The 12508-nt window shown below is 38.9% G+C and overlaps 1 protein-coding gene across 5 annotated transcripts in view; it reads right to left on the reverse strand.

Moving 5' to 3' along the window:
* Nucleotides 1–12508, reverse strand: part of NRG3 (neuregulin 3) — a 343618-nt gene that overhangs the window by 26156 nt on the left and 304954 nt on the right. For all 5 annotated transcript variants that reach the window (XM_068197290.1, XM_068197291.1, XM_068197289.1 and 2 more), the window contains one exon: nt 1327–1429. In XM_068197290.1, the coding sequence (XP_068053391.1) occupies nt 1327–1429 (103 nt within the window). The remainder of the gene's footprint in view (nt 1–1326; nt 1430–12508) is intronic.

Consider the following 12508-nt stretch of genomic DNA (forward strand, 5'->3'; position numbering starts at 1 on the left):
AATCCCATCCTGCCTTTCTGAAACTCTCTTCATCAGCAAAACCCTCAAGCCTTTCCAGGGAGATTCTCACTCACTCTTTCTTCTAAGATCTGCAGATCCAAAATGCATAATGACATTCCTAATGGCAGTGCCAAAGTGGCTGTCTCTGCTCACAGTTTACACTACAGAGGAGTTTGCAGGGAGGAACTGTCCTGCCAGCCTGTCCTTCCCAGCTAGCATAACTGTCACTCTGAATGCCCACAGAGCAATTAAACAAAATCCCTCAAGACATCAGAATAATTTAGAAAAAAAGGTGAGCCAACTCAAATCTTCACTCATGGCCAACCCCTGAAGTTTGAGGGGAAAAGGGGTAAAAAAGACCTGGTGACTTCCCCCCGAATAGAGAAGTCAATTTTTTTTTCTAAATAAAATCCAATCCTCATTAGATTTCCTAGACATTAAAATAAATTCTAGAAAGGGGGATTCAGATAACATCCAAACTGTAAAATAGTGCCAAGCTTCACATTTTTGATGCTCAGCCACCCTGACTAGCCTCATGCAGGTACTTTTTTATATTGATTGGTGTTCTCTCATTAACTCCAGCTGGAACAGGAATGAAGGATGACCACCATACAAAACATATTTATTGTTACAGAGGCACTGACAAGCATGTCATGTAACTGCTATGAGGTTTTTGCAACTCAGATTACACACATAATGATAAATATTATAAAATAATATTCATTTGGGAATATAAAACAATAGAGTGGACAGTATTTCACCTGCAATTAGTTTAGTCCAGATGACTTCACTACTTGAATAGATCTGTGTTACAGACAGTAGTGAAACCTATGTGCTTCTGTGTTACTGACACTCATATGCATCTCCATCAACAGGCTGCTCTACTAGCTACAGGTTACAGATATTTGCAGAGGACTTGTTTCTGCATTTCTAACTTTAGTTTTGCTGTCATCATACAGAAATGGACTTCAGGGATATGAAATGAAATGCAAAAAGGAGACGGTATGCTTAAACTATCACTTCCAGAAGAGTAAAGAGATTATTGCACTGATGGTAAATGACACAAAATTATTACTGTCAAAAAAAAAAAAAAAAAAAGAGAATTGGATATGACACAATCTATTCTTTCATGATACCAAAAGATAGAAGGAAGAACACATATTGCTCCTGGTTATGTTTTGGGGAGGACTTAGTGCAGCCATGGGGAACTGCTGTAGCCAGACCAGAGATAACAACAACTTCAAAAGGAGGGGAGAAGCTGAAGAACTCTAAGGCTATAAAAAGAACAGCAGCTAAGCCCCAGACACAGCAGAGGAAGGCTCTTACTTTGTTTTGAAGTAGAAGGCTGCACAAAGCATGCCCACCACGACGATGCCAAAGACGATGCAGGCGATGGACAGCACCTGGCGCTGGTACACCTCCTCGCTCTCTGTGGACAGCAAAGGGCACGGTTAGGAAAGCACAGAAAAGAGCAGCTGCCAAAAGGAGACTGCAGCACCTCATGGCTTCACTAATAATGCACCGATACTTGGAGATCTGGGCTGCCTAATTCCTCCACAGAATGGGTGCTTCTCTGAAGCTCTCATCTAGATAAGGTTCTTGCAGCTGTGACCTCCTCAGAAGTTTTAGAGAATGGCCCCAGTACACTCTGAGAGATACATAATAATGACAACCAGGACAGTTTAGTCTTTTCTCTGCCCTACATGCTGCTTTTCAGCTTTTCTTAGCAAAGATTTTACCATCAATAGGATAAAGAGCCCTACCACCATGGAGTTTCTCTGGCTTAAGGAAAGAACAATCAGAGCTCTTCTAATATCCCACAAGAGTCAGAGATCTCCTTTACCTACCCCAAAAATATAATGTTTTTTTTTATTTGAGTGGTGACTACAATGCCTTACTCTCATGTCCTGAAGCTTATGCAAAACATGCCAGAGTAAAAAATCAACTCAATGAACTTGCATGGAACCCAATGACTATTTTGCTATGAAGCACCAGATATTGCTTTGAGAGGTGTATGTTTTTAGAAAAACAGATTTTCTTTATAAATCTCATAATATTCTAAATAACTTTAAAACAGAAACAGAATGAAAAAAAAATTAAAAAGCTAAGGAAATAAGAGAAAACACTCATTCATGACAGCAGACAGGAGCTGATAAGCAACTGAAGATTCACACATTCAATTCAACAGCTCCTTAAGTGTCATATTTTATGTTTATTCTTCCAACCACTTTTCTAGTTCAAAATGTGAACATGCCAAACAGATTGCTATTTTTAAAGATCAGTTTCTCCAAGCATGCAATGTACAAACCAGTATTTTCATCCACATATTCCAGGTGGAAACCCAACACATAGGATTATCAGAGCACAGTACAAGTCCTGTATGCTGACAAACCTACATTTCCTTCCCTGGCTGGAGCTCCTCAGTGCAGACACCCCCATCAGTGTGAACAGCAGGCACACATGTCAAGTGGGTGGCAGTAACTCCAAGTTTGTAACTCTCAGGTTCATAACAAATATTGTATGACAACACCAAGGTAAATCCAGACAAATCACTAAAGGCTATGTACAATCACCTAATCAGTACTAATTAATAATTTTTCAAGAATGAATATCATAGTGCTGTTACTAAACATTTGGAATCTTAAACACAAGCATTTGTCTCTTGCAAGTATCAGTTATTTTTTCTGTAAGCTATTAAAAAGAAAATAACAGTATCAAATCTTGATTTTTTAATTACTTGTCTACTTGCTCTCTCAACACCATAGTGAGCTAAGATTCAAAATATCCTCAGCTCTCAGCTTCTGCTGACATTTCTCCATCATTTAAATTTGAAATTCTAAAAGTTGTACTTCTAAAACACTATCTTAAAGATAAAAAGAAGCAAATAGACTTTTCACCTGTCTAAAATATAACTGGAAAATTTGTAATTCAAGAGGAAATCCTGTTCACATTACACTAAAAGTGCTTCCAGTACAGCTTTAGGCCTATTCCTCACTGGGAGGTACAAAATCTGGATCTAGACAGTAAATCCTTACTGGCACTGAATGAAATGTTTGGGGTTTAATGTCTTTTGTTTTATTTATTTGTTTGCTGTTAAAAGCAATTGTGCAAACACAGTTACTCAGCTTCCATTTCCACAGTAATACACACATCTAACAAATTTGAATTCTTATGTTGATGTAATCACACTGAAACTCATTGAAAAACTCTTCATTTCAGCAATTGTTAACCTGTTCTGCCTGAATAATGATGTCAGCACCTACAGCCTAAGCCCCAACTGAACCATACATAGTTATGAACTGCAGTTTCACTCAAACATTCCATATAAATAAGAGCTAAAAAAATCTATTTATGAAAACAAACTGATTTAAGTAATGTGTGCACTAGGCTTAATTTTGATTTCCTTTCAACAGAAATCCTCATTAAATACTTTATTTTTTCTCTTGCTATTTCTTTTTGAGAAATTGGAAGTTTAATACAGCTATGCTCTTTTGTTAGTCCTGAATAGCGATCACTGCCTAGTTAAAGATGCTTTAGAATTAGCCTTACCAAGATAAAAGCAATTCAGAGACCAGACAATATTATCTTGCTGAAACAACTATGTGAAGATTTAAGTCTTTTGTGTAGTCAGATTAATCCCTGTCACCAGCTTTCAACACATGCTGATCAATATTTTCTTTCCTTTTTGTTTATTTTGTACAGTGCATATTTAAAGTAGTACTTATTGATTACTCGTACTCCATTTCTCTAGGCACCTTTGTTCATTTTTCAATATGAAAAAATGGTGGAAATCCAAAAAATGGTGGAATCCAATGCATAAATAAATATTTATGCATTGGATTCCACCATTTTTTTGTCTCTAACGTCTTTAAATATAATCCTTTTGGCATTTTTCCATTCTCTAATCTTCCGCACTGGCTTTATTTAATATTCACCTTCTTACTAACAGCAATGCAATCTGTCTTTCTCTGCAAACGATGAAGTTCTCCTCATGGTTGCCTTGATCTAACCTCACTATTATGCTAAGCACATGTAGCACAGCTGAGACAAGCAGCATCAAAAATGGCTTAGATCTGGAGATGGCTGTAGCCAAGCACTGCAAAGCATTTGGGCCCTCATAGAACAGAAACCTGGAGAAATTCAAAGTGAATACAAGAGGAAAACTGCAGATTCCTTCCCCTTTGCTCAAGAATTTGCATCAGCTGGTGCATACATGTATTTACATACTGAAACTAACTTCCAAGGTAAACTGAAGTGTGAATGAAATGATAAGTCTCTCTTTATTCACATATATTAATATATTCCTTGTGAAGTACATAATCTCAATTACAGTCTGTTGAAATAAATACTCTTGGGAGAGAATTCTTCATTTAATGAGCAGCCAAGAAAATATTTCTGCTAAAAAACAAAATATAAACTGCCGTGGATGTTCCTGGATAATCCACTGGAGGATTAAGACTACAGAATGTGAATTTCACCAAGCATTCAAATTAGAAAAAATACACAGCCTCTACTGAGAGAGATACAACCACAGTGCTGAAATTAACCTAGTAAAATGTTTAGGTGCAGACTATTTGTTTAATAAAAATTATGGAAAGAAAGGTCTTCTCAGAACATAAAGACAAGACAAACTCACGTGGAACATGGTGCCTGTTGCAAGGCCGAGCTCCCAAAGTCCCCATGCACTGTATGCCCTGTTACATGTGGAGCCAATTCTCAATTATGCTATCGATTGTTTCTAATTTTCCAACTTGCTTCAAAATTTTCTAAGCTTATCTCACTCGTTTGCTGCTATTATAAAGCACAAAATGACTACTGGTGACCCATTGCTCATAGCACAGTTAAGTTTCACATACATTATGAAAAGAAAATGCATGTAACAGTCCAAGTACTGGGGGTCTAGGTTTTTTAATTTTCTTGCTCTTTAAAATTTACAGTCTGTACCCTGTTTGCTTTATGCATGTGGAAAGACCCACTGAAACATACAAGTACGTCTTCAGAGGATTAAAAAGTGTAGGGTTTGACACATTTTTCTCATGATTATTATTTCTGAAGGATATGGTAGTTTTTTTTATTGTACATAAGCTGAAACTAGTCTTTTCTTTTGGACTTTATTATAAAAGGAAGATTACTGATACAAGGTCCTTGAGTATGATTCTAACCATATTACTGAGGAAAAAAAATATTAGTTAATTAAAACAGATTATGTTAGGCTTTGTCAGCACCTAAATCCACAATATCATTACCAGCCATAATCACTGAATGCTCTGGTTTTATTGTGTGTTTTGAGTTGAAATATCTTTGAAAGGGATTTCAAATATGAAGAACAGCATTGTGCATGTGGCCTATACAAAACAATAACAAAACAAAAATAGTAACTTTCCCCCTTGTGCTTATTTCAATGGCTTATGAATAAAATCTCAATATGGTCACAAGCATCGGAGAGAATAATTACTGACTATTCAAACCAAGCCAACTGAGAAATTACGACATTTACCATACAAATGCATTACTTAACCTTTGCTCTATGAAGAAAAGCCCCCCATGGAAATGAATAAAGGTGCAGATTAATTTTTATGCTGAAATTTTTACTCCCAGCCCAAAACGCACAAACCCTAACAGAACCAGCATCCCCTTACCTTCCTCACTCCCTCCTCCTAAGAGGATCCCCTCTGCATTACTGCAAGTAACAACATGCTATAAACAAATATGGGAAACCCTTTATCTTGTCATTGGTATACATGAAACCCAATAGCTTTCCACATGCACAGAGCCAGCTTTTCCTCAATAGTATACAAGACAGCATGCAGGCAGGGCTTTGGGTTTTTTTTTTTGGTCTCCATGCAAAAACTGGGTCATGCAGAGGCAGTGAATTGGGTGCTGTGATGCCTGCTGTGACCTCACTGCCACACTTTTTGCATTTCCCTCCATGCCTTACCCATACTTTTCCTGCCACACCTCAATTCCACATGGCATTGGAATATCCTGCAGAGCCAGAACCTCACTTCTGAAGTGAACCTCAAAAGTATCGTTTGGCACTTAAACTCTCTTTGGCGTCCAGCAGCCTCAAAGTGCCACAGACAACAATGGAGAAGGACTACATGGAAACCTCATCCACAATATCAAGATTTTCAATAAAATACAGATTCCCATAAGTTAAAAGAGAGTAGTTAAAGCATGTTTCTCAATATAGGTGGATTTATGTGTGAGAAGTACTGAACTATATACAGCATTCTAAATTTATTTCATGAAGAGAATAAAAAAAGCCTGCATGTTCCACAAAATCTGTGATTGCCTCAGCATCAGACATTCCACTCTCCCAAGAGTTTTCTCTGTTCTTGCACTTGCAAAAACCTACTGCACAGATTCTCTGCCATATGCTGTGGCTTGTGCTAAGGCATAGTGAAACCGCTGAGATGCTACATGGCACAGCTCACAAATTTCTCCTTTGACCTTGAGAAAGTCAAGACCCTTGTTCTTTCTGCAACCACAAGGATATTGCCTCTTCCATTGCAGAAATTAACATGACAAAATGTAATATAAACATATTAACCTCTAAAGAAGTCTTTGCAAATACATGAAATAGATAAACCCACCCCAGACAACTCTGTTTCAACATCTTCAAGAGCATATGGATTACTTCACATAAAATATCATGTTTTTTTCTAAGTCTCAGCTACTTTTAAAAGACACGGAGTTTTCTTCCTTAAGACTTTCATCTGTCTGGGTAGAATTTCCCTTTTAAAATGGATTCAAGACATTTAGGTTCCCAAACCAGAAGCAGAAGTTTTTATCTGCTATCGTTTACAGAGAGGACAGAGTCAAGGTTAATTGCACAGATTCCCATCTCAGACTAGAAACAAAGCAAGCTGACTTCTGCTGGCACAAGTTCATAAAACATTTCACAGTTTTCACAGTGATTCTTTCTTGGGAAGAACTATTCGATAATTCTGACTGTAACAAAGATGAACAAAACCATTTTCTTCTACTAGTGGAACGTCCACAGCACAAGGATTTTAATGAATGCAAAGTGAAATAGATGCAGCCCATTATATATTACAACTGCATGATATTTACATTGTTTGAATATTGGCATTTAACACTAGTGAGATAATTTCCTGCATGCACAGAAGACAGGAAAGAAAAGAAAGACTGTTCAACATGTCTGACTGACTTATTTTGAGCACTTGGTTCTAAACCATTAATGCTACACTGGCACTGGTTTTGCATGAGATTAGAAATGAAGCCATGAATTAGGCGTAATGTTATAGAGTCATCATGAAAAGTGATGCAAAGCTATGTGCTGTAACTCTGAGGCTGAGCTCTCAATTTTAGGTTGGTGAGTGAAAGGTGAAATCTCAATCAAAAAGTAATGAAAAAATATCCTCAAATGAAATGAGCTGAATGCTGGAGAGTTACCTGCAAAAAAACCCAAACAATAAAAAAACCAAATGTATAACCTTACACAGCTCTTGTGTTGTCTATGGTTACAGCAGGAGTGAAGGTGCCAATATCTTTAGCAAGTACTACTTGTTATAAAGTGAAAATTTGATTAGCAATTTTAAACAGCAAGATCTTAATTGTGAAGGTAAATTAATTTTAACTTGGGTATCCTAAGAAACTATCTTTTCTGTTTATCTGCAGGGAACTTGGGATTTGTGCCAGCTAACTCCAGAGCTGAAATCTAACAAACTCTCAAAGCCATATCTAAGTACATTCACTGCAACATATTCATTAAATTTCAGACTTGAAACAGCCCCATAGGAAGCTAAGGGATGAGAGGTAACCTTTTCCTTTTAAGAAAAAAATCTTGTTACAAGTTCTTTTGTATTGACAATTTACAAGTAAGACAAATCAATCCTATTACAAACTTTATCTATTTTCCTTTTATTTCCAAGATGGATAAAGTCAGTGACTAACCAAATTCACTACCTAAATCTCATCAGTTCTCTGTGTGTGAGCACTAATTTTCCTTGCTGAACGATTCAATTTTAGAATTTTTTATAGCAATTCTAAGTTTCTCCAAGACTTTCTACTGTTGCAAAAATACACCCAGTATGCCAACCTGTAATACATTTCTATTATATACTAATGAGAATTAAAATTACATATGAACCTTTCTTTTTTAGCATATTAATTTTTGATACAATCTGAATATACATGTTTTAACTTGAGTTTTCTAAGTATAAGAGAAAGATAAATATGGAGGACATTCTTCCTCCCTCCCCAAAGTTAATTTTCAGAGTGGATATAAGGGAAAAAAATTTATCGGGGTAATAGAGGCTGACAGCTAAAAATCTATGGTGATATTTTAGACAATGAGCTCACAGAATAAAACTTATGATAAAAGGGTAAAGCTGTCCAAGACTGTGATCCTCTGGCAGTAATCTTCCTGCCTGATGGCTGCCTGCACTTTTGCTGATGTGTGAAAGGGATAAGAAGCAAAGAAACAGCCCCCTAAGGAGTAGAAGTCCCACAGGAGAGAAACTTGATAGCTGGTGGAGAGAAAAAAAAAACCTAAATGATCTGAAACATTTGATTTCTTTTTTGCATTAGTCCACTATTGACGACATTTCTACTAAATGCATCAGGGCCCTGAATAAATAGTACCATAGTAATAGGATGTGAAATTATGGGCCAAACAGCTACACCTAAACAAGATGAACTCTTGCCCTAATCACATGTGAAAGCTTGCAGATCTGAGATATAAAGCTAAAGATTTGTGCAAGGTCCTCCTGGGCAACAAGGACTGCACGTGGCCCTGAATGCTGTGGTACCCCAGCAACCGAGTTGTAGTAGAAAAAAGCAATGAGCAGCTCTTGGCAGAAAAAAGCAAGGAAGCAGCAGGCATTTTCAAAGAAACTCTTTCCCTTCTCCCCAAATCACCACATCATGTCTAAAATGGAGGAGGGGGCCGGCACCCCACAGAGCACCTATGGTTTTTTGTCTTCTATTGTTCAATACAGAAGGGCACAGGCCAAAAATGACACTCGTCACTAAGCCAAACATACCCAGCTCAGTTATAACCCCATGAGCCATCAGCATTTAGCCCCAAAAGCAGCCTAGCAGCTACTGGTTTCTGAACACAGAAAGCTCTGCCCTTGGTACCAAAAATGAAAATTAAAGAGAGATTGAGGACAACAAGAGGAATTAGACACCAGTGAATATGAACAAACCAACCTTTACAGCACAATGAGGAAGAACAATTCCCCCCCTTATTCTTCCATTGGGAAGAACCTTTGGAACCCAACATCCCCTCTCTGTGTGCTTTTGCCCAAGAGAGAACCCTGATGTCAGTGCTGTGTGAGTGCTTCTCCTGGCACAGTGAATGAAGGGACCAGGGAGAATCCACCATGAATGGGACAGCACCAGCAGCAGTGACCCATGCAGCCACCAGAAAATGAATGGCAGTGGAGTAACATCAAAGAAACCAACTGCAAAAGCACACTGGAAGAAAATTCCAGTGGAACAGCAGAAGGGTTTTTAAACCTTTTCAGTGCTCTGCATGTTTAGGTGGTGCAAAGCCTCTTTATGGCACTCTTGCCTGCTAGTGCCTCAGTACTGAAGCAATAGCTAAAACTGGTATTGGCTGGTACAGTGCTGTATTTTGGATTGACAAGTATGAGAATTATGTTGATAACGCCCTGATGTTGCAGTTGTTGCTAAGTAGTGCACACCACCACTGAACTTACAGTTAAACCCACCTGAGTGCTAGGTACCGACACCTCAAAGTTAATATCTAAACTTGATCTACTAGGTCTACCATAAAGTCTTTAGGTCACTTTTGCTTACTGAAAATCACAGCTCCCAGCATCAATTCCACTACACATCTTAGGGATGCAAAAATCTTCAAAGCATAAAGAACATAAGCTTAAAGACTGAAAAATATTACAACTGTATGGTGATTTGTTTTTTAACTAAATAACATTTTTTCCAGAAGGATTTTGTTTTGGAAAAGTTTTTTTTTCCCCAGTGCTTAGGTTTCCACATCCATTCTTGCGGAATATCAATTATTTGCCAGGTCCTAGAGCCCCTTCTCTTCCTAGAGAACCTATGGAAAACCATAGATTTCCCACAGAAAGTATTATTCATGGAATTGGTAAGGCTGGAAGGGATCACTGGTGGGGTCACCTGGTCCAGCCTCCCTGCTGCAGCAGAATCATCATGGCACAGGATTGCCTCCAGTTTGTTCTCTTGCTCACTCTCTGACAGAACTTGTGAGCTCCACAATTCTGTATGAGAGCCTAAAGTGTGTGTGTGGGGGAAATGGTGTAGTATTCTGCCTCAGAATGATGACTCACTCCTTTTTCCTATCTTAATTTTTGGCTGCTTTTTGGCACTTCACTACATCTTCTCTGAGTCTGTTACTGTCCCTTCTAGTCCTTATTTTTTATTCTAAATCTTATAACCACACCCAGTTTTGTACTGTTAAAATGTCTTTGATAATGTATTTTCCCCCCACCACCAGTATGAAAAATCTTCCAAAGTGAAACTTCCATTCTGCCTTTATTCTTCTTGCACTGTGACCTTCCATTTCTGCAAAATCCATGCTGAGCTGAGCTTTCCAGCTCTCCTGAGGCCTTTGTTCAGCCATGCTTTGTGCTGCCAACTGCAGGAACCAGAGGGAAGGATATTTAGATACAAATTTCCTGCATGAGTTACTGTAGAGTTTTTCAAAGTTCCTTTAGGATGTATACATATATACAGGGATCAATCCAAAGACCATTAAGTGCAATAGGCCTTGGATAAGCGACATAATCATTTTATATGTAATTCCATAAAGGCAGTTTCTGAGAAGTTTATTCCATAAAAATATTATGGCTTTATAAAGCAACAGCATTCTTTAATTCTGCTTTAGTAATTCCTTAGCTGATGAGGATTATTATTCCTAAAATCCTAAGCATCACTAACACATAATATAATAACTTCTTAATTTCCCAGCTGATGTTTTATTTGATCTCAGAGCTTGCATTGCTCCTATCAACAAAGCCCTGTCACTGGAATTTCTCCCAATATCTTGCTCAATTGCTGGTATTGAACATTCCACTCAATTCTCAAGCTAACCTCAGAGCTGCCAAAGTGCATTTGACAGTTACTGTTGATGGCTACATTGTCAGGAGCTTGCAGCAAGTCAAGCAGTATCATAATTAAGTGCCATTTCTTTTGACTGCGACTATTTTGACCAGGGTGCATTTATGGATTTTTTTTTTTTTACAAAAATGTGGTGATAGCAGTGACAGGAAAACCACAGAAAATGATTTTTAATAACCTGAAATGTATTTTGCTTTTCATACACTTAAACAGAAAAGTGATGTTCTGCCTGGAGGGCTCTGGAGGGTGAGGACTCAGAGGTAAGGACAAGGGCTTAGTCAGATGCAGAAAGATGTGACAAGGGACACTGTGCTCCCACTGAAGTACTACAGTTTCTGAACAGGACTCTGCAGGCACAAGACTATGTATTTATGCACTGCCTTCTTTTTGTTCCAAGCCTCACCTTCCCACAAGCCAGCATTCAGGGATGTGACAAAAGGAGAGAGACTGACAGAGTGTCCTTCACACAGAGCAGTGTGCCAGTCTGTGCTCCACTTGAAGCCACCTCCACTCACAGCCCCCAGCTATGTGGAGGATCGAAGGACTGGATACCTTTGTGCACATTTCTTGTTCTGCTGATTTTCCCAGCCTACTCCATGCACCAGTGGAACTTTGAGACAGAGATCTGGCTTGGTGTGCTCTGTCCCTCACCTCTACCGGTGCACTGGTGTGCCCCTCACCTTGTCACAAAACCCCCCTTCGCCCAGGTCCCCAGCACAGAAAGGGCACGTTTGCTCACCACAACGACTACGGCACTCAGGTCTAGGCTGGGCAAACGATCAGAGGGAAAACCAGACTGTGCTGGCAGAGAGAGAAAAGTAAATATGGTGACTGTAAGCAGCCACAATTTTCCTTTAACCCTGCGGTCTTTTGGCCAGCGAGAGAGATAACACCCAGCTGTTCATAGTGAGCAATGGCAGGTGCTCAGAGGCTCCTAATGTGAGCAGCAGTGTTAAGACAGAGTGAAGCCCCCAGAACGTCTAGCAGGGCGCTCCCAGCACTCACCCACGTGGAGGGATCTGCTCCATGAGCTTGGCAGTGGCTGCAGGTTGGCAGCAGCTGCCAAAGCTGAGCTGCTCAAATGCCAGCTTGTCTGGTGTGACTGCTGGGACTCTGTCTGCGAGCCTCACCACAGCCCTGTGCTTCAGAAGGACTGAAGGAGGACATTTCAATCTTTAGCAATTGACATATTGCATGACATCAATAATACACCCTAATTGTGTTCTCAGTTAAAAGAAAGTTCTTACAGTTCTTGAGAGCACAAGCATTCATCATTCTTGTATTCCTCTTCCTGGCTCCCAACAGATACGTACAAAACCCAATATATAGTCCAATCTCTCTGTATTTAGGTGGATTTTGAACACGTGCAAATTGCAGCTCAAAGGGATACAATCACATGTTTAAAGGCAAGCAGGTA

Source organism: Anomalospiza imberbis, chromosome 8 (genome assembly GCF_031753505.1).
Source record: "Anomalospiza imberbis isolate Cuckoo-Finch-1a 21T00152 chromosome 8, ASM3175350v1, whole genome shotgun sequence".
In the NCBI taxonomy this organism is placed as follows: Eukaryota; Metazoa; Chordata; class Aves; order Passeriformes; family Viduidae; genus Anomalospiza; species Anomalospiza imberbis.